General features: G+C 42.9%; 1 protein-coding gene across 2 annotated transcripts in view; it reads left to right on the top strand.

Annotated features, from left to right (window-relative positions):
- Positions 1 to 22478, top strand: part of tnnt2a (troponin T type 2a (cardiac)) — a 25301-nt gene continuing 2823 nt past the window's right edge. The window contains exons 1-10 of one of the 2 annotated variants that reach the window (XM_056275467.1): positions 1 to 20; positions 7292 to 7360; positions 8894 to 8917; positions 10414 to 10438; positions 12455 to 12518; positions 13304 to 13420; positions 14539 to 14616; positions 15917 to 16027; positions 18005 to 18114; positions 22287 to 22377. In XM_056275467.1, coding sequence (XP_056131442.1) covers positions 12465 to 12518; positions 13304 to 13420; positions 14539 to 14616; positions 15917 to 16027; positions 18005 to 18114; positions 22287 to 22377 — 561 coding nt within the window. In that variant the 5' untranslated portion in view covers positions 1 to 20; positions 7292 to 7360; positions 8894 to 8917; positions 10414 to 10438; positions 12455 to 12464. Of the gene's footprint in view, positions 21 to 1446; positions 1483 to 7291; positions 7361 to 8893; positions 8918 to 10413; positions 10439 to 12454; positions 12519 to 13303; positions 13421 to 14538; positions 14617 to 15916; positions 16028 to 18004; positions 18115 to 22286; positions 22378 to 22478 lie in introns of those variants that run through there. The other variant, XM_056275466.1, reaches the window with a different exon arrangement.

The following is a 22478-nucleotide window of genomic DNA, read 5'->3' as shown; positions in this document are numbered from 1 at the left end:
AGAGGAGGAGGCGGTGGAGGGTATGTGTGTTTGCATTTGCTGGTCAGCTCTCTCACGCATCAAGGTCTTGGTCATGGTAACTCATGTGTACATATGTACTTAACATAGCTTCATTTGATGACATTTAAAGCTGAAATCTGTGAGGTTCCTGATCTCTCCCTCCCCGCTGACAGTGAGGATTAGCGGCAGCCATTGTGGCTGGTGTGCCGTCAGCTCGGCAGTAAACAGTTCCCACCCTTGTAAAAATGGATCCTGGGACCAGAGCTAACACAGCCAGTCTGATGTATTACAAACTACAGCACACTATATGGGAACAGTGTTGTACAGTCATATTGGTCATCATGGACACATCAGCATCACGTCTCAGTCTTTTTTCCAACGGCCGTGTAATGTTTAGTACTGCCGTATGAAAGGGGCAACTACTGCATGACCCATAATGCACTAACCGGATGTGGCGAAAGGGGTTAATCTAAAGGGACTGTGTTGTTAGTGCATTATGGGTAATGTAGTAATCACCCCTTCATCCAGCAGTACTAAACATAACATACCGCTGCACCGGTGTTCGTCCTACCTGGTCAAAACATCTCAACAGGGGGATCGCTGGTTCGAATCCCCGTGTTGCCTCGGGCTTGGTCGGGCGTCCCTACAGACACAATTGGACGTGTCTGCGGGTGGGAAGCCGGATGTGGGTACGTGTCCTGGTCGCTGCACTAGGGCCTCCTCTGGTCGGTCGGGGTGGGGTTGGGGAAGACTAGGGGGAATAGCATGATCCTCCCACATGCTACGTCCCCCTGGTGAAACTCCTCACTGTCCGGTGAAAAGAAGCGGCTGGCGACTCCACATGTATCAGAGGAGGCACGCGGTGGTCTGCAGCCCTCCCCGGATCGGCAGAGGGGGTGGAGCAGCCAGTGGGGTAATTGGCCAGATACAATTGGGGAGAAAAAGGGGTAAAAAAAAACAAAAAAATCCCAAAAGAAGATATATCTCAACAGCGGTTTACAGAGACTGGAGAGTGTCTCCAGCCATGGTGAAGATGACTGGTAGTGTGATGGAGCCTGACTCCATCACACACACACGGAGAACATAGATATTTATTATGGGAGAAAAATCCAGATTTCAGCTTTAAGCATATGTTACCCATAGATGCAGGCTTTAAGGGCGATATATGAGCAACTTATACACACTGGTGGGTATTTCTGTGACTAAAATATAGTCAGTTTGCTTTTCTCTTGAAATTCATCACATGACGTCCATGTAATGAATGCTGGATGCAAATGAGTTTTCTCCAAAGACCAGTTAACGTTATTTCATCATTGCTTACTTTGAGTCTGTCCTCCCAGGTGTTATTTTGTGACGAAGACTTGCTCTACTTTTTCTTTCTTTGCTGCTGCTATACCTGGCTGGCTGTACTAATCTCTCCTGTGCTTCTTGTGCTTTGCCTGGCAGAGAGCGAGGTAGAGGAGCAGCAGGAGGAGGAGGAAGGTATTTTTTTCAGATTTTAATAAAAACTGCTACCCTTTAATCGTATCTTTTGGTATTTTGGGGGGTTGGTGTTAGTCTGAGCGGGGCACATCCAATAATTTGCTGCATTCAGGTGTCAAAAAAAAAAAAACTAAAGCAGAGAAGCAGGTTCATGGTTCCATCAAGGGACATTTTTGGGAGATACACCTCACACAAAAAAATGATGCCTGGCGGACTTTGTGGTCGTTGAACACTGTCACAGGTGTGATTCAAAGGTAACAACTGGACTAAAAAGGTCCATCAAGAAAATAAGTGAACACACTGAACAAACTTTACCTCGTTCAATATCGACAGTGGAAACTTCCTAGAAAGCGTCATAAACACAATCACAACTCCATTATTTGAAAGAAGGCAACGAGATAGGGTCAAGCCATACACACACACACAAACAAAAATGCACTTACACATACACACATTTAACACATCAACAAATAAACTTAGGTATGCTCACAAACCCACTTACACACAGCCACAAACACACTTAAACACATTCATAAATAAACTCACACATACCCTGAAACACTTATGCCCACTAATGGGGAGATCTAAATAAACAGAAACATAAACTAACAAACACAATTATACAAACTCACAAATCATTGGCGGTCACTCGAGGATCGAGTATGACTGTTCTCCTTCTAGGTCCTTGTGGGTCTTAAGGTGGGGGTAGAGGCCGACCCTGGAGACATATTTTGGGGCAGTGTGAGCAAGGGTGTGAAGAAGTGGTCGAGGATGTGGTTTCTGGTAACTCGCTCCTTTCTGAGTCGGTGCTTGTTTTCACAGTGGAGGTCATGGTTGTAGTGACCAGCACCCTCACGGACAGCCAGTCTCCAGGCCTCCCTGTGTTTTGCTCCTTGTTCCAGGTGTTAAGGTCGATGCCAAAACTTTTGATGTGGGCCTTCATGTTATCTTCATATCACTTCTTTTGTCCTCCTGGGGCACAGCGTCCTGTCACGAGCTGAGAGTAAAGGACTTGTTTCGGGAGGCGAGAGTCAGACATGCGGAGGACGTGGCCAGTCCATCTCAGCTGATGTTGTGAAATGGTGCCAGTTATAGTTGGCATGTTGGCCTCCTAGAGGACGCTGAAGTTGGTGCGCTTATCCCCCCAGCTGATCTTAACAATCTTCCTGAGGCATCGCTGTTGGTATGCCTCGAGTGCCTTCAGGTGCCTGCTATATGTGGTCCAGTTTTCTGACCCATACGGTAGGGTGGGCAGCACTGTTGCTTTGTACACCAGAATTTTTGTTCTGGCCTGAAGGTCGTGGTTTTCAAAACCCTTTTAATCAATCTCGAGAAGGCCCAGCTGGCCCAGCTGAGATGATGGTGTATTTCAATCTCAATTTTGGCTTTGTAGGAGCGAAGGCTGCCAAGATATGGGAACTGTTCCACGTTGTCGAGTCTGGTGTTGTCTTCAGAGATGGATGGGGTAGACAGGCATATTTCTGTTGAGTGGGGATTGGGTGAGGATATGGGTCTTTTTTATGTTAATGGCCAGGCCAAGCTGCTTGTATGCCTTTGTGGAGTTCATGAAAGAGCTGGGTCTTTAGCTTAATCTTTAAGAAGAAGCTATAGACCCAGCTCTTTCACGAACACCTCCACACCTGATGGTATTAATAAAAATACACAAAAAACAAAACAAAACAAAACAAAAAACGCTTCTATGCACCCTATGGATTGCTTTTGTGCACTGCCTGTTGACACATATGTCCTGTCGGACTTGAATGTAGTTTTTTGGCACTTGGCGTTGTTGTCTCCTGACTAGATCCTTGCTTGTGTTGTGTTACCTTTCAGATGTATGTTGCTTTGGATAAAAGCGTCTGCTAAATGAAATTGTAACACTGTAATTGTGAGCAAAGGTGTCCAGCATGCTCTGTAGTTCGTCCTCTACGAGGGACACTAAGGCATTGTCATCAACGTACTGCAGCTCTATGATGGGTATAGTGGTGGTTTTACCTTTAGCTCTGAATCTGTTAATATTCAGAAGATCCCCATCAGTCCAGTACATGATTTTGACTCCCTGAGGCAGATTGGGACCCGTCAGTTGGAGGATGGTGGCAATGAAGACAGAGAACAGGGTTGGGGTGTAGCAGGAGTAAAAAGTACCTGCATGTTAATATGTTGAAGTTCGTCAGAATATTATGTTATTGTTCCCAAGGGAGTAATGCTCCAATGACCTTTAATAATAGAAACGTTTTATTGTATTCCTGGCGCCCCCTTATGGTGTTAGTTGGCACTGGCTGTAATCACTGTAAACGTCACTCTCGTGGTGGGTAGAATCTTTGCTCCGTCCCTTTTGGTGAATTAAAATGTTATAAACCACTTGAAAATAGGATCCACACGTATTAAGTGTTTTATGAATGTATATGCAATGATTTGTGATGAAGGATAATTGTTATAAGTGCCTACTGTAATTGTTTTATCGAGGTAAATGAATGGTGTCCTACAAATTTGCTAGCTAGCTTCCACAGGCTCGCTAGATAACTGCCGCGCGAGCATTGTGTAGCTAGCGGCTAATACTAGTGTACTAGTATACTAGAACAGGGGCTGGAGCAATACATTAATAACACTGTGCCAACGGACTGTTCTTTTTGTTGCCAGGTATGTTATATTGTTTATACTGTGCAAATGTATTCGTTGCGTTTCAAGTTCATTTCCTGTGCTACGTAAAGATGGGTTCTGGTGACTAGTGTCCTAGCCACATGAGAATGTGTATGCATATGTGTGATACTAAAGAATGTATTGTTAATTTGGAAAAAAAATCTATACTATCATGCTGTGTAGCCTTTTCTCGCGATTGGTGACGAGAGTGGGGCTTGAGCAAGATACTAACGACACTGTGCCAGCGGATTGCTCTTTTTGTCGCCAGATGCAATAAAACCATGTGCATGAACCCATACAGCCTGACGAGTCATTTGCTGCTGCACAACATGCAGACCAAAGACAAGGGGCTACAAGGGCAATGACACAGCCTTGTCCTATGTGGACCTTGAAGGACTCTGTCTCATCTCCATAAATGCTGAGTACTCTAGCTGACATATTATCATGTAGTAGTTATAGTACTCTGATATATTTGTCAGGGCAGCCTATTTTTGAGAGAACTAGCCAGAGGGCCTCGTGGTTTACAGAATCAAAAGCTTTGGTTAAGTCTATAAAGGCCATGTACAGTGGTTTAGTCTGTTCCTGGGCCTTTTCTTAGAGTTGGCAAGCAGTAAAAATCAAGTCTATGGTACCTCTGTTAACATGAAAACCGCTCTGGGATTCTGGCAGATTTCCTCTGATATTGGGAGGAGTCTGCTGGCCAAGACCCTAGCCAGGGCTTTCCCTGTGGGGGAAAGCAAGGAAGTGCCATGGTAGTTCCCACACTCAGCTTTGTCCCCTTTCTTAAAGATAAGAGACAATGAGTGCATCCCTGAGTTGCACAGGGAGTTCCTCTTTTTTCCATATTTTAAGTAGTAGGGCATGGATATATCTGAGGAGTGTAGGTTCACCTGCCCTCAGTACTTCTCCCAGTATTCCATCAGGACCAGCAGCCTTGTTGATTTTCATATTCCTGATGGCATCCTGGACTTCACTTAGGCCAGGTGGCGCTGCCATGTCCTCCTCTTCAGGTTGTTGAGGGAGTTGTTGGAGGGCATCCATCTCAGGGCTAGAGTCCCAGTTTAAAAGGTCCTTGTAGAGCTCTTTTTACCTCTGTGATTGACTCCTTGTCTGTTAGCAGTGTGTGCCCATCTTTGGAGTGAAGAGGGGTTAGACAGCGGTGGCTAGGACCATTTATTGCTTTAGTAGCATCAAGAAGCCTCTGGTATCCCCAGCATCTGCAAGGGGCTGGATTTCAAGGGCCTTCTTTGTCCACCAATGGTTCTTCAATTCCCTAACCCAGCTTTGGACAGCTGACTTTGCTCTTGCATGAGCAGCTCATTTATTTTGGCAGTTGATGTTATTCTGCCAAATGATAAAAGGCTTGCCTCTTGATGTTGATTAACCGTTGGGTTTCCAGGTCATTCTCATCAAACAAATCTTGGTGGTTCTTTATATTATGTCCAAGAGTGGTTTTACAGGTGCCAGTGATTGCATTCTTGAGCATATCCCAGTGGCTTTCAATATCATCTGGACACTGCTTGGGCATTGATGTACTGAGCATGACCTGGAACTGTTCACGAGAGGAGGTATCAGTAAGTCTTTCGAGGTTTAGCTTTGGGCGGCTCTGCTTTTTCTGCACCCTTATTTTCCGGTGAAGCTGGATGGACAGGGTGGAGCAGATAAGGCGGTGGTCAGTCCAGCAGTCATCTGTACTGATCATCACTCTGGTGTTAAGTGCCTTGCACTGGTCTCTTTGACGGACGATAATGTAGCCAAATGTTAGAACGAGGGTGCCTCCAGGTTGCTTTAAATGTGTTCTTCTGGCGGAAAAGTGGGTTGGTGATGATTAGGCTGTGTTCTCAGCATGTTGTTAACAGCAGGATGCCATTGGAGTTTATGTTTCCAGCTCCTTCCTTGCCAATTATGCCTCCTCACAAGTTGTAATTTCATCCCACTCTGGCATTGAAATCTCCAAGCAGGATTAGCTTATCCTCCTTGGGGACTTTGGTGAGAACATTGTCCAGGTCAGCATAAAAGATCTCTTTTACTTCATCTTTTGAGTCAAGTGTTGGAGCATAAGCACTAATGACAGTGATGCTTTGGTTATTTACAAGTGCCAGTCATATTGTCATCAGGTGTTCACTGATGCTCAGAGGAAGCTCAGCAAGGTGGCAAATTAGCCTGCCCATGACAGTTTTTTTACATGGAGAGGCTGATGCACCTGCAGCCACCGCACAGACCTTGGTAGGGGGTGGCCAGAGTCAATGGCATTGAGAACCAAGACGTTTGGGGACCACCCTCTGTTGCAGCCTTCATCCACCTTCAATGGCATTGTGACCTGAAGACAACCTCCATGAGTTCTGCCACTGAGATCTTTGTTGGATCACACTTCGTCTGGAACTTGCCCCTTGACCTATCGGCCTTGGGTGACCCTACCAGGAGCCAAGCTCTTGGGATCATTAGTAAACGCAAGCCTCCCCACCACAACTAGGTGGCGATCCAGGAGAAGACACTCACAAACACACTCACACACACACACACACACACACACACACACACACACACACACACACACACACAGACTGTTAAAGTCCTTCCACTAGCACTTGGTTGTTATCTGTTCTAAATGCCAGAGGTGGGTAGCTCATTCGTAAGTGGGCTGCCTGTTATCTTTCTGCAGCCTGTTTTTCACAGCATGTGTACTCACATAGACACCTCTGTACTGTTGTGAAACCTCGTTTTAACGCCATACATTCCTTATACACTCTGGATCTTTATTACATGTCAATTAGGCTGGACACATCTTGCATCTGCCGTCTCACCATGGTGCAAATGGGCTCTGCAAAAATGCAGTAGTGCAAGGTCGACACCGAGATGTTTGCCAGGACTCCTCTCAACCTTGTCTCCTTCCTTTCACCCGCGGAGGCATGAGACATCCAAAAGTCGTTTAAGAGGAAGAGGGATCTAATCAATAAAACAGTGAGGTGTTAATATGCAATCACTCACTATCGGGATATCTTTATGAGACTAGCTTGGTCTAGTCAGAAAGGCACGAACTGAGGAAGCCTCTTGGATGAGAGGCGAAACGTCTTCACGGATATATACCAAGTCCAGTTGCACTTGATTCAACTCCTTTGGATATCTTTATGAGACGTTATAACACAGTGTGTGTGTTTGCTTTATCTCCCAGAGGCCGAGCAGGGAGAGGAGGAGACCCCTGCAGAAGAGGAGGTGGACGGAGAGGCCCATGAGGAGCAAGGTGAGTTGTGAAGGAATAAAAAAGAATGAGAAAAGAATCCACATGGGGATATTATCAGGATTAGGATATTACCGAGAGTGCAGAGTGACACAAACCGGTTGATTGTCTTACATCCAAAACACACTTATCTCTGGAATGTGTCTGCTCCTGTGTCACATGTAAGTGTACAGTGATAACCTTTGACCTTTACTTTGTCTTCCTTTCTCTGTGGACTTGTCTCTCTGTTTCTCTCTCACTTGTCAACTCTCTCTCCCTCTCTCTCTCTCTCTCTCTCTCTCTCTCTCTCTCTCTCTCTCTCTCTCTCTCTCTCTCTCTCTCTCTCTCTCTCTCTCTCTCTCACTGTCACTTTTGGTACTACCAAATATGGCCAGGAAGTCGGTAGAGCCAAAGGCACTTAAGCCTGAATGAAAAGTGTGCCACTCTGAAAATGGCCAGTAGGGGCGCTTGAAGTGCCGTGAGTAAAATTGAATGGAGGTCAAGGGGCAAATTTCATAAAACCTCAAAACCATTGCAATTTTAAGGCATTAACTTTTTATATTTATTCATCTCTATATAGACATTGTCCATACTAGATAGAAATTTATCAAATTTAGAAAAACTCTATTCTGATAGGCTATGAGTGACATCATCACTCCTCTTCAACCAACACGGCCAATCGGTGTTGACTATGCAAGCTAGCTTCTAAAAAATGTTTAAAGACTCAAGTATTCTTTTTGATTAGTTGAGTTGGAGAGCATTTGGACATAACACCTTCCAGAAAAAACGATTCTAGACTTGCATAAAGTTTGCTTTTTAGTCATGAAGCCATGTCTCATCCCTATCTCGCCCATTCATTTTAGATGCCGTGTGCATTTACTAGTGGTAGAGGACCTCTTAAATGAAGGAGAAAAGAAAGGGACAGCAAATGGCGGGTGTTGAGCCGTCTTTGGTAGAGCTCTCAGGCTTCCCATCACTCTGGTCCTATGGCTGCTGTCGATCAGAGGGAAATTTGGTATTTGCCGTTGTAATGAATCATTGGAATTTAATGAACGGATAGCCCCTTGGACAGAGTCAGTGTTGTTTCATGTTCCTCAGGATAAAACAGGATATTAATTTGAATGTGATCTAAGCCTCCTGTACTGTACACACCCAGTGAGACAGATGGCACTGAGTCACACACACACACACACACACACACACACACACACACACACACACACACACACACACACACACACACACACACACACACACACACACACACACACACACACACACGCACACACACTATGAAAATAACTTTCAAACTGGCCCAAGTGGTTTGTGATGATTGATGACAAAAAAAACACAAGGTTTTGAATTGAAAAGTGTATTTGTCCCTCATTTAGAAAACAATATGTTTCTGGTTCTCTAATTTGGTCTGCCACTTGTCATTTACTCTGGTCTGTCACTGTATCTGCCAACACCCCTAAAACCCTGTTTTTACTCCCTGTTGTGTAGTGTCTTACATAACACACACACTGGGTTCTCAAGCACTGTGTTTCTTGCTTTCAGATGGAGAGGAGGACGCAGATGGAGGTATTAGCGCCTACTCATATTCTGCATATAGACTGTGACACAACGCATGTTGTTTGACTTGGCTGCCCCCACTTTAACCTGCAGATAGACAACCAGTCATCACACAGTTAGTCAAAACACAAGCTCCTCGGATAGATACAGAGCACGCTGTCGAGGTTACCGTCACACCAGCACATACACACAGTCACGTTCTGTTATACAAGCTAGATCCGGCTGAACGATGTATTAATTTCTGATTGGACAAGAGGCATTACACGCGTGACGATATCCCGGAACAGCCTCGGTCGGACTCTTCACGGCTGGTGATCACTCCGCGTTTCCTACACGTCTCTATCAACACGCCATTCATGCCAATGTAAGCGGTTATTTTCTTGCCCGACGCGGGATTCGATACGAGGTGTACTGCACCACAAGGCGACGTCACTAACCGTTCGGCTAAAGGGTCAGACCCGTTAGCTAGGGGGCTAACGTGTCCTATTGGTAGTTTACAGTCGTCACCCTCTCCCGGAAGCGCGCCCTCGCGCTTTGTTATTCCCGCGCTCCGAAGAGACTTCTGAGGATCTGCACACTTCCGGATCCCACCGCTGCCACCGCTGCCACCAATGTAAGCGGTTATTTTCTTGCCCGGTGCGGGATTCGATACGGTGTGTACTGCACCACAAGGCCACGTCACTAACCGCTCGGCTAAAGGACCAGACCCTTTAGCTAGGGGCTAACGTGTCTTATTAGTAGTTGACACTAAGAAAGCAAGAGAGAGCAAAATGGTGGCGGGCGATTTTTTTTTACTTTGTGTTTGACAAAGGGGCCGTTCACACGGCAACGTTGTCAACATAAGACAGTAAAGTATTGCTGCGTTTTGGCCGGTCGTTCACACGACAGCGGCATTTCGGGGGCCTGAAAACGCAAACTTTTGAAAACGGGCTCCAGAATTTTGAAAGCGCAACCCCAGCGTCGCCGTGGAAGCTGGCCTTTCCCCCCTTTTTTTGGGGGGGGGGGCGGGCGGGCGGAGAGTTAATTGGGCACAATTGTAAACGGTTATTTTCTTGCCCGGTGCGGGATTCGATGCGGTGTGTGCTGCACCACAGGGCGACATCACTAACTGCTCGGCTAAAGGGCCAGACGAGTCTTTTTAGTAGTTTACACAATCAAACTTTTAAAAAATCCCATTATGGTGTCTTCAAACTCAACTAGTTGGTCGTAAAACTGCTATATAAAGCAATATGACACTCGGGTTCGTGGGCTTGGTAAAGGATATCCTCAGCTGTGATTCAGCTGTAGGCATGTTGCGCAACTATTTTCAGAAAGTGGTTTATGAGTTGTTCTTTTGTGTGTGTGTTTGTGTGTGTGTGTGTGTGTGTGTGTGTGTGTGTATGTGTGTGTGTGTGTGTGTGTGTGTGTGTGACTGTGGAACATATTGGCAGCTGAAGTCTCGACCTGCCAACACCTTTGTGTGATTAATCTTGCCTTTTCTTTCTTGTTTTCTGTTTGAATCTCAGAGGAAGAGGAAAAGCCCAAGTTCAAGTGAGTCACCTAGCATAGCAAAACACACATAGACAAACTATTACACGCATGCACGCACGCGTACACACACACACACAAGAATAGGATCGAAAATAAGAGTCGAAAAGAGAAAGCTGCATTCATAAATGCAAAGTTTATTTTGTAGTTAAACTGCTTCTATTAGTTCTCTTCAGGGTAATTGATTCTGTTATTATTGGTCCCGCCACTTCTCTTTTTGAACCTGATGTTGAGTTGTCCGAAAAATGTCTCACTTGTTTTGTAAATAAGGTGGAGAATATTAAGGCCCAACTCCAGCCAGGCTCTTGCATTCGTTCCATTCCCCATTTTAAGTCTGAGATTGGTCTGTAACTACAGACCAATCTCCAAACTGTCTTTTCTATCTAAGGTTCTGGAGAGAATAATTTCTTCTCAGTCGATTTCTTTTATGCACACTAATACTGTTTTTAATAGTTTCCAGTCTGGTTTTAGAGCACTTCATAGTACAGAGACAGCTCTAGTTAAAGTCACTAAGGACGTACTGCTGACTACAGATAGACGTGACTGCTCGATGTTAGTTTTTTTAGACTTAAGTGCTGCCGCTGACACAATCAATCACAACATTCTCTTACACTTGGGTTGGCATCAAGAGATTGGCTCTTAGCTTACTACGCTCTTACCTCACCAACAGAACTTTTTCTGTTGATCCAGGTAACTACCTCCATGGTGGCTCACTTGAGTTGTGATGTCCCTCAAGGCTCAGTTCTTGGCCCGCTTTTCTTTTCTATATACATGCTGCCCCTTGGCCAGGTCATTCAAAATCATGATGTGCTCTGCCATTTTTCTGCTGACGACACTCAGTTATACATGCCACTAAAACCCACAGATCCTAGCACCCTAGCAAATCTCACAATTTGTAAAACCCACAGATCATAGCACCCTAGCAAATCTCACAATTTGCCTCTCTGACATTAAGTCCTGGATGACTGAAATTGTTCTCAAATTTAATGATGATAAGTCTAAGATCATTCTGTTTAGTCCTGAAAATGTCATCAGCTCTTTTATCACTAGTCCTGGTGGTCTGTCAGGTAGTCTTAAGCTGGCTGCTAGGAATCTTGGGGTAATATTCGATGCTAACCTCAGTTTTGATAATCAATTCAAACATGTAGTTCAGTCATGCTTTCTCCAGCTCACGCCAATCTCCTAAATTAGGTCATTTTTATCAATTGCCAATCTGCAAAAAGGTGTAAATGCTTTTATCTTGTTCGGCTTGACTGTTGTAATGCACTTTATTCTGGTATCAGCAAGGGCTCCCTCCACTGTCCGGAGTTGATACAAAACGCCGCTGCTCGGCTCATTACCAGGACAAAGAGGCATGACCATATCACTCCTGTGCTCGTCTCCCTACAATGGCACCCTGTTATATTTCGAATTGATTTTAAAAATTTATTGCTCTTAAGGCTTTAAATGGTCTTGGTGTGCCATACATTTGTGATTTATTGACCTGGTATATATCCTTTCAACCATTAACATCTGCAGACGGAGCCCTATTGGTTATTCCCTGGTCTCGGTTTGTTACAGAGGGTGATCAGGCTTTTGCTGTTCGCACCCCCACACTATGGAACTCACTTCCTGTTGAACTAAGACAAACCAAGTCTCTAGCGTCTTTTAAATCTCGTCTTAAAGCTTTTTTTTTTCTTCCTGAAAGCTTTTACAAATGTTTGATATTCGTTTTTACTTATTTATACTGTTTTTATTTTTGGTCTTACTCTTAATTCTGCCTTGTCTGGTTTTATTTCTTTGTAAAGCACTTTGTAACATTGTTTTAGAAAAGTGCTATATAGATAAAGTTATCATTATTATTAGTATTAGGGGAAGGTAGACAGGTAGTATGCTGTATATCCACATACAAAGAGGATTCTCCCCTAATTTGGATTACACTGTGATGAATAAAAGTCCATTCTTTCTTTTTTCTTGCATTTCTTTACTCTTGTCCTGTCCTGTAACTCTCCATCATCGTTCTCTCCTCTTGTCTATCAGGCCTTTTGTCATGCCTAACCTCATCCCGCCTAAGATCCCAGATGGAGAGAGGGTGGATTTTGATGTGAGTGAAAGGCTATTAAATAAAACTAAGATTAACACCAGCCATGCATGTTGTACGTTTTACCACCAGATTCAGTGCTGTGATAACCATTTAAATATTGGCTAGACCAACAGTTTAAAGTGTAAGAGCAGTGCCTAATAGTCCTTTGCCACTGTGCCCAGAAATAAGAATTATTTGAACTTTAATCCCATTTGCTGTCGACTTTTAAAGGTGCATACAGTCAGATCACAGCTTTGTGAGACATACTAGGTATCAACAGCTCTGGCTCAAACATGGAGGGGAAGCTCATGCTAAGCATCTCAGTGTTTCCTGAGCTATATGAAAATTTGAAACCGCACCACAACCTTAAATAAAAAAGTATTACAAGGTGATACATCAGACATCAGACAGGCCTTAAAGATTTGATTTCCTATTCTGTTGTCAACCATCAAACTAGCTATGACTATTAATTTAGGCTACTCTTGTCTTTGGGCTAATGTTTAGCTGGTGGAGTGAACTGTTCTGCGTCCATTCACGCAGTGAGCGCAACTCAGATTGCTCATCTCAAATTGGTGGCAAGAACAATATTGCATGGGTCATCTTTGTATTGTTTCTTTCATCTTATCCAATGTCTTTTACCATGCAATGTTCTATTTCATAATACAATCTCGACTTTCGTCTGAATTTTCGCTCAGCGGTGTATTTTTTTCTGAGCTCCATTCTGCTAAAGTATTATGTTCTTGTAATGCAAGAACTTTCTTAGACACAGTGACTCAGAAAGCCTGACCGGAGTCCTGTTTCTGCAGGATATCCATCGTAAAAGGATGGAAAAGGACCTGACGGAGCTCCAGACTCTGATCGAGGTTCACTTTGAGAGCAGGAAGAAGGAAGAGGAGGAGCTCATCAGTCTCAAGGACAGGATTGTGAGTGAACCCAAGCGATATCAATTAGGGATGCACAAAATATCAAACAGCTTATTGGTATTGGCCCATAACTGCTTAAAAATCAGTTATCAGTATTGGGACAGATATCAAACTTATGGCCAATATGTTGCACTGATATAATGACGTATTGATAATGTGCCAGCGGTGATGACATGCAATGATAGAAAGACAGGTGGCACTCAAGCCTTAAATGAAATGTCTGCAGTGTGGGCTATTTCTGTTTATATGTGACAATCACTACACTATTATGAATGGATAAAGTTAATATCCAACTTGATGTGCAGTTCTTTTTTTCCGCCCCTTTTTCTCCCCAATTGTACTTGGCCAATTACCCCACTCTTCCGAGCTGTCCTGGTGGCTGCTTCACCCCCTCACTGATCCGGGAAGGGCTGCAGACTACCACATGTCTCCTCTGATACACGTGGAGTCGCCAGCCACTTCTTTTCACCTGACAGTGAGGAGTTTCGCCACTCCAGGAGTGGTGACCCCCCACCCGCAGACACGGCTAGTTGTGTCTATAGGGATGCCCGACCAAGCCGGAGGTAACATGGGGATTCGAACTGGTGATCCCTGTGTTGGTAGGCAACAGAATAGACCGCCATGCCACCCCGTCACCCTTTATGTGCAGTTCTAAAAGCTACGTGATGATTAAAGGGAGCAGATTTACAACAAATCATTTGGACTCGAGGATATATACGCAAGATTGACCTGTTGTGGAACAAACGTAAAAGCAAAGATGTCAAAGAGGTTTTCTCTGTTTAAGTTGAAGTCATTTGTGTTTATCTCCTTCAGTGAATGCAGACACTTGGAGACAGTGAAGTGTTTTTAAATAAATTAGGACAGGTGGGAACAAAGCAGTGTGTTATACATGTCTGCTTCATCTGAGTAGAATCATAAATAAACTGGAAACTAGGACACATGGAAGGATTGTAATGAAACTAAATATCGGTGACAGTATTGGCCAAAATGACCATGGAATTTGTCGGTTATTGGGTATGGGCAAAAATGTCCATATTGTGCATCCCTATGATAAATACAATTACAGCTGTGTTCCTAACATCTGGTGAGGTTTGGGTTCATGTTGACTGACTGTGCAGGAGAAACGGCGCTCTGAACGCGCGGAGCAGCAGAGGATCCGCAGCGAACGAGAGAAGGAACGACAAAGACGTGTGGAGGTAGGGACCGAAACCAGGCCATGTAATGTCCTACAGTAGATATAAAAAGTCTACACTTGGTATTCTTTCAGCTGCTGCTGTTAGGGGGCGCCACAGCAGATCATCAGTTTCCATCTCTTCCTGTCCTCTGCATCTTTCTCTGTCACACCAGCCACCTGCATGTCCTCCCTCACCACATCCATAAACCTCCTCTTTGGCCTTCCTCTTTTCCTCTTCCCTGGCAGCTCCATATTCAGCACCCTTCTCCCAATATACCCAGCATCTCTCCTCCACACATGTCCAAATCATCTCAATCTCACTTCTCTTGCTTTGTCTCCAAAAACTGTCCAACCTAAATTGTCCCGTAAATATACTCATTCCTAATCCTGTCCTTTGTCCCTCCAATGAAAATCTTAACGTCTTAAACTCTCCCACCTGCAGCTCAGCCTACTGGCTTTTTGCCAGTGCCAGTGTCTCCAAACCATACAACATAGCTGGTCTCAATGCCATCTTGTAAACCTTCCCTTTAACTCTTGCTGCTACCCTTCTGTCGTAAATCACTCCTGACACTCTTCTCCACCCACTCCACCCTGCCTGCACTCTCTTCTTCACCTCTCTTCTGCACTCCCCGTTACTTTGAACAGTTACCCCAAGTATTTAAACTCGTACACCTTCATCACCTCTACTCCTTGAATCCTCACCATTCCACTGTCCTCCCTCTCATTCACGCATAGATATTCCGTCTTGCCCCTACTGACTTTCATTCCTCTTCTCTCCAGTGCATACCTCCACCTCTCTCTCACTACAGATCACAATGTCATCCGCGAACAAATACCAAGTCTACAAACTTGTGTTAAAATTCTTTTGTACCTCTCTCCTGATCGATACCTTTAAACAAAGGGATTCCATTCATGCTTTGCACTTGGATGCAACCAAGAAGATTTCAGGAAAGTCCTACAGGAACAGCTGAACTTTATTTGGGGTTAACCAGAGTCACTTTAATTGATGGCAGGTGTATACTTACTACTGTTTAACATGAGTTGAAATGTGACTGGTTAATTCTGAACACAGCCACTTGTAAGTTTTGTATTTTCCTCTTTTTTTCCTCCCTAAAAGGTTTCATTTTGTTTTTCACTTTATTTTTATAGGTTGCAATTTCACATTAAGGGTGGAAACGGTTCTGACATTTATTTATCTTGGTTTCATTTTTTGTATCACAAAAACCTGCCATTTTAACAGGGGTGTGTGGTCTCTTTATATCCACTGTATATGTTCCTTGCACATACTATGTCTCTCTGTCTCGCCCTCTCGCTCTTTTCAGGAGGAGAAGACTCGCAAGGAGGAGGAGGAGGCCAAACGGAGGGCAGAGGATGACGCGAAGAAGAAGAAAACCCTGACCAGCCTCCATTTTGGAGGCTACATGCAGAAGGTGGTGAGCGACGACCAGGGCTTAAAAACAAAATTTGTGAAATCAAGAAAATTTGGCCCACCATGTTCAAAAGTATTCATTAATATAGATTTTCTAATGAAGTGGACCCTTTTTCTCCATAGAAAGGCCAAAAACATTCTGTCATTTGTTAAGAGTAGGGACATCAACATATAAAGAGAGAACTGCATAAGTAAGCCTGGACAGCCCTTCACCCTTAGAAAGTAAAACTCTGCCCTTCAAGGATAAATCCCTCTGAAGCCATGAGTTAAGTGTCTTTTGAGTTTTATCAATGATTGAAGAGACATTTGAGAGAAATCTTGTTTTACAATATAGTTATGAGAATTCCAAAATATGTTACCTGATTTTTGATAGGGATATTGCAAATAGTTGAGATATTGCAGTTTCTTATTGCCATTAATTCACATTTATTTAAATTCAAGCACAGTCCAGAAGCATTAGAAAAGGATCCAATTAAATCTAAAGCAATGGGAACTTGAGATGCATCTTTCAGAAATAATGTGGTCTCATCAGCCGATTGATGATAATAGGTTTATCTGCCACCCTAATCCTACTCAAATGACTATGTGAGATATATGTGGCAAGAAACTGAGAGGCAATCAAAGTTGAAAAAAAAGGTAGACAGAAATTGGGCAACCTTGTTTAATTCCACAGGATAAATAAAATCGTGGGGACGTTCCATATTTTAGTTTAATAATAACTGTTGTTATTATTGTATAAAGTTTTAATTGTTTGGCAAAAAGGACCAAAGCTACATTTTTCCAATGCTTTTAAAATAAATTAAGCTCAACAGAGTCTAATGCTTTATAAAAAACGAGAAAGAAAATAAAGCCACCTGTATCAATGAGATCACAATAATCCAATACATTTTATACAAGTTATTTACTATATGTCAGTTTCTCGTGAATCCAGATTATGATTCATCTGTAATTGAATTTAGAATCTCTTTGACTCTCTTAGTAAACAGCAAGGCCGGGATTTTATAATCATTATTAAGGAGTGATATAGGATGCCAATTATCAATAGAAAATAAATCTTTTTTAGGTTTTGGTATCAGAGTAATGATGCCCTGAGTCACTGAAGGTGGTAGGGACTCTTTTTACTTTCTTTGAACACTTTTGTCAAAAAAGGAGCTATCTGCTATGCAAATTCTTTATAAAGTTCAGCTGTAATACCATCATTTCCAGGTGATTTATTCTTCTTCAAGCAATTAATTTTTTGAAGAACTTCCTCAGCATTAATATGATAATCACAGAGAGCACTCTCATCTTCAGAAAGACTTTTACAGTGATTAATAGAATCTAAGAAAGAGGCCGCAAGTTCTTCACAATAATTGGATTGATAAAGTTTTCCATAAAATGTAGTACAGTAGTCTGCAATTTCATAAGGGTCCTCAACAATTTTATTGTTAATTCTTAAATTGTCAATGTAAGAGTTTTTAGAGCGATATTTCTCTAGTCCAAAGAAATAGGAAGAATTTTGTTCCACTTCTTCAATCCAAAAATTGAAAGATATCTAAATAAGCCTGTATCAAATACAGAACATAGAACTGAAAAAGCATTCTTTGTAAACAGCGCTAGCTGTCGGGTTACTCCATGCTTCATCACTTAATGATAAGATATGTTTGTGATGCAAAACGTTACTTTCTATGATTTTAACACAATCATAGTCTTGTGCTTTCTTTCATAAATGAGCTTAATTTACCTTCATTCATCTGTGGATTATGTTGGTTAGTGAATATTGACTGCCAGAAGAAACGGCATTGATAGCACAACGGTATATTTGTTAGGAATAATAAGAATAATACAGGACAAGGGATAATACTTCTTGTGAAATCTTTATTAAATATGAAGATCAGAGCCCTGGCAAGGGGAGCGTTCATGCTAATGTTAACAGTGCATTTGATTGTATGATGAATACACAGATGAGACCTAGCCAGTTTCTCTCTTTCTCCTCCTACAGACAGAGAAGAGGAGTGGCAAGCGGCAGACTGAGAGAGAGAAGAAGAAGAAGATTCTGAATGAAAGACGAAAATCGCTGGACATCGAGAACATGAGCCAGGAGAGACTAAAGTGAGTGGAGATCAATTAAGGGAGATAACAAATGTTCAGTTTGCAACTCAATCCCTATTTATTTACGGGACGTGTAAGGTGACAAAATGTAACAGATCAAATCAGAATTAAACAGCCTGGGTGTCATTTTAGACTCCGATCTGAGTTTTGAATTCTATTTCAACATTTTGAGCAAGTAAGGTGGGGCGATATTGAACAAATTAAATATGAAAACACTTTTGACGGAATACCTTGGCATCAATAATGTGATGATGTTTTGGGGACGACTGTTGGTGCTTTTACGAGATGTTTACCAGAGGTGGGTTCAAGTCATTGTTTTCCAAGGCACAAGTCTCAAGTCTTTGCACTAAAGTTCCAAGTCAAAAAAGGCAAGTCTCATGACTTGGATGTTACAGTTGGATAATATACATGCAACTTCACCTTCCCCGATGGTGTACAAGGATCATCTTTCTTTATGAGCTGAGTTTGATAACTTGTCAACTGTTCAAGCTGAAGACATGCTACTCAAATCACAACATACTCACTATGAGTATGGGGATATGGCTAGTAAATTACTTTCCCATCAAACTTCCCCAGACATACTTCCCTCTCTATACAACAGTCAGCTGACTCCTCAGTTTTCAACTCTTTTTCAGCACTCTTACTGTCCCCACTGTTGATGCAGCTCCCAAGCTTCAACTAGAGCAGGCCATAATGACTGAGGAAATTTCACGAGTGGCAGGTGCAATGCAGTGCTCCAAGTGCCCTGGACCAGATGGGTTTCTGGTTGAGTTTTACAGGAAGTTTATGGTTAAGATAGCCCCTCTCCTGATTAATATGTTCACCTATTCATTAAAGAGCGCCTCGCTCCCTCCATCCTTGTCACAGGCCTCCATTTCATTAATACTAAAAAAAGAATAAAGACCCCCTTTCCTGCAGATCCTTCTGCACAATTTCATTACCTAACATGGACTATAAAATACTAGCTAAGCTACTGGCTATACATTTGGTCAGGGGAAATTACAGATGGCAAGACCGTTCCCAGACAGGCTTCATTAAAAATAGACACACTTTTTTGAATGTTAGATGCTTATTTAATGTTACGTACAACCACTCAAATTCAAAGGACCCTGAAATTGTAATCTCTTTAGACACCGAGAAGGCTTTTGATAGAGTAGAGTGGGGCTATCTTGTCCGTGTTTTGGACAAATTCGGCTTTGGCGAGAGGTTTATTGCTTGGGTGAAATTATTGTACACCTCTCCACTTGCATCTGTCAGAATGAACAACAACCCCTTGGACTACTTTGCTCTCTTTAGGGGCACAAGATAGGGATGCCTGATGTCCCCTATGCTCTTTGCCATAGCCATTGAGACAATTGCTTGGGCGAAAGGCATGGGTGCAAGTCCATGAATACTGGGATGGCATCCAGCACTTTACCTGTGCCCCTGTTCACAGGGTTAGTGGTTGTGTCAGGAAGGGCATCTGACATAAAATTTTGCCAAATCATTATGCGGATTGACAAGACCATACCGGATCAGTTGATGCTCCATATGGGATTGGCTGAGGCCCGGGTTAACAATGGCCACCATTGGCGCTGTGCCCTCACAGGGTTCCGATGAAAACTGTACAATCTGCTGTGGCAACCCCTGAGAAATGGAACAAGCTCAAAGAAGAAGATTAAGCCACTCGCTATTGAGTTCCAATCTAACCCTCACATCACAGGTGTGACCAGGAATGGCATTGAGCAGAGGGTATCACTTTACATGGATGATTTGCTCCTCTATGTTTCCAAGCCTGATGTAACTAAATCTAATGTACTCTATGTCCTTAACTTGTTTGGTCTCGTCTCTGGCTACAAGCTGAATTTTAATAAAAGTGAACTCTTCCTGCAGCTTGCAAATACCCACCTCACACATTACCATTTAGAATAGTTCTAGACAGTTTCACATACTTGGGGGTCCAAGTCACTAACAAATTTAAGAATGTTGTCAAGTATAATTTTACCCCTCTCCTCAGTCAAGTACAGCAGGACCTTGAGAGATGGCCATTACTCCCATTATCTCTAGCTGGTTGAATTAATTCGGTCAAAATTAATATCCTGCCTAAGTTTTCCTTCCTATTTCAATGCATTTCAATCTTTATCCCAAAATATTTTTTTCAAAAACTTGATGGCATTATATCAGGGTTCATATGGGATAAAAATAATCCATACTCCGCAAAGGATACCTGCAGAGACCAAGGAGGTTGGGGGTATGGCCCTACTAAATTTTTATTTTCATTATTGGGCAGCCGGCTTTCGTATACTTCAGTATTGGTTGCGGGCAGATAGCTTGCATAACTCTCCAGTTCGGGTGAGGTTGGAAACATCTTCCTGTATGTCATCTCCACTGGCTGCTTTGGTTTACACCCCTACTGGTTCAGGCTGCTCAGAATACTGCAAGAACATTTTAGTCAAGATGACTCTCAAAATTTGGAATCCATATAGAAGCCATTTTAGATTACAAACCTTTTCACTACAGGCTCCTATATTTAGAAAGCATGCCTTCCTTTCCTCTCTAGAACATGGAACTTTTTCCTTGTGGTCTGATCTTGGCATAAAGTCACTTAACAATTTGTGTATTGAGGGCACCTTTGCATCCTTCCAACAGATGTCGGCTAAATTTAATATCCCAAAAGGTCACTTTTTTAGATATCTACAGGTTCATAGTTTTGTCCGTGTCACAAGTTTCCAATTTCCCTCTCAGCCCATAAGGCCCTCCATTGCTGCTTTTTTATCAACACCCCCACAACATCAAAAGGTATCATCTCATGTACACATGAGAGAGAATTTTCGCTCTTCAGAGCTCCTCACTGTTAGCTGTCAAAATGTCTTGGTCTTGGTCAGTATATAAATGATGAAAATAATAATGACCTATGGGATAATATTATTCTCTGGGTCCACTCTTCATCTATATGTGCCAAACATGGTCTAATCCAATGTAAAATTATACACTGCACTCACTGGACAAAACTTAGACTTTCTCAAATTTAGTCTACGGCTATCCATCCACCCATCCATTATCCAAACCGCTTATCCTGCTCTCTGGGTCACGGGGGTGCTTGAGCCTATCCCAGCAGTCATTGGGCGGCAGGCGGGGAGACACCCTGGACAGGCTGCCAGGCCATCACACAGGGCCAAAAATGTAGTCTATGGCTAAATTTTTCAAAATATGGCAACCCCTCTTTGACCATATAGAGACATGTAGTTCCAGAGTGTACCACAGTGAAGCTGGCTGTTGGTTATTATTTTTCCTTGCAATTTTGCTCCTTTAATTACTCAAGACTAATCTGTAGTACTAACAGTACTTATGTTGCAATTTACCATGAAGACTTTTTTTTTACTGTTTGCTGGGGGGTATATGTATATATTTTTCTTTTACTACACACATTTTTATATATGTATGTTTAAATGTATGTATGTATATGTTTCTAACTACTGTTTTTGCTATATACATAATTTTATATGCTATTGTTTTTGTTTTTTGATGTATGCTTAAAATAAACATGTTGAAACAATTGTGAGAAACTATTGTTTACAATCTTAACAAACAAATAAAACGAGTTTGGGTAAAAAAGGCAAGTCCCAAGTCCTAAACTTTGAGTTTCAAGTCAAACAAATTGCTATGTGCTCGCCATCAAATTTATTCCCTTTAAAAAATCTTACGGGTCTGTGGTGGTGTAGCGGTCTAAGCATCGGCTTTGTGTCCATGCAGTTGCCCACTGGGGACCGGGGTTCGCACCTCGGTCTCATCAGATCCGACTATGGCCGGACTTGATGGAGCAGCAATAATTGGCAACGCTGTCTTTGGGAGGGGGGCGGAGTCGGCTTGTGTTCGTCACATGAATGCGTCTCTGTGTGTGTGTCGGAAAAAGCAGTGGTTCGGCCTGGAGTCGCCTTGTCACAAAAGTGGCGAGGCGTCTCCTTCCAGATTGCCGGCCGGGGAGATGCAGTTGGCGAACGCATGCAGTACGAGGGTGGGTGTTTGAGCTAAACCAGGGAACGATTGGCCACTAAATTGGGAGAAACAGGGAAAAATCAGAAATAAATTAAAAAAAATGTTTAACAACAGTAATAATTGATATGCAACCAAGAATCCTTAGCACCTCAACGAAATTACAATACTGTTGCGTTTTCTGTGTGTCCGGCCTGCAGGGAGAAAGCCCGGGAGCTATGGGAATGGATGCACCAGCTGGAAGCAGAGAAGTTTGAACTGCAGTACCAGTTTACCAGACAGAAATACGAGGTGTGTGTGTGTGTGTGTGTATCTCAGTATGTGTAGTCAGCGTACTTATTGGCAAATGGCGAATGTCATGCAACTCGCAGAAATCTGACATCGGCGTTTTC

The sequence above is a fragment of the Lampris incognitus genome, chromosome 2 (assembly GCF_029633865.1).
Source record: "Lampris incognitus isolate fLamInc1 chromosome 2, fLamInc1.hap2, whole genome shotgun sequence".
Lineage (NCBI taxonomy): Eukaryota > Metazoa > Chordata > Actinopteri > Lampriformes > Lampridae > Lampris > Lampris incognitus.
This window is presented reverse-complemented; position numbering and strand designations above follow the sequence as displayed.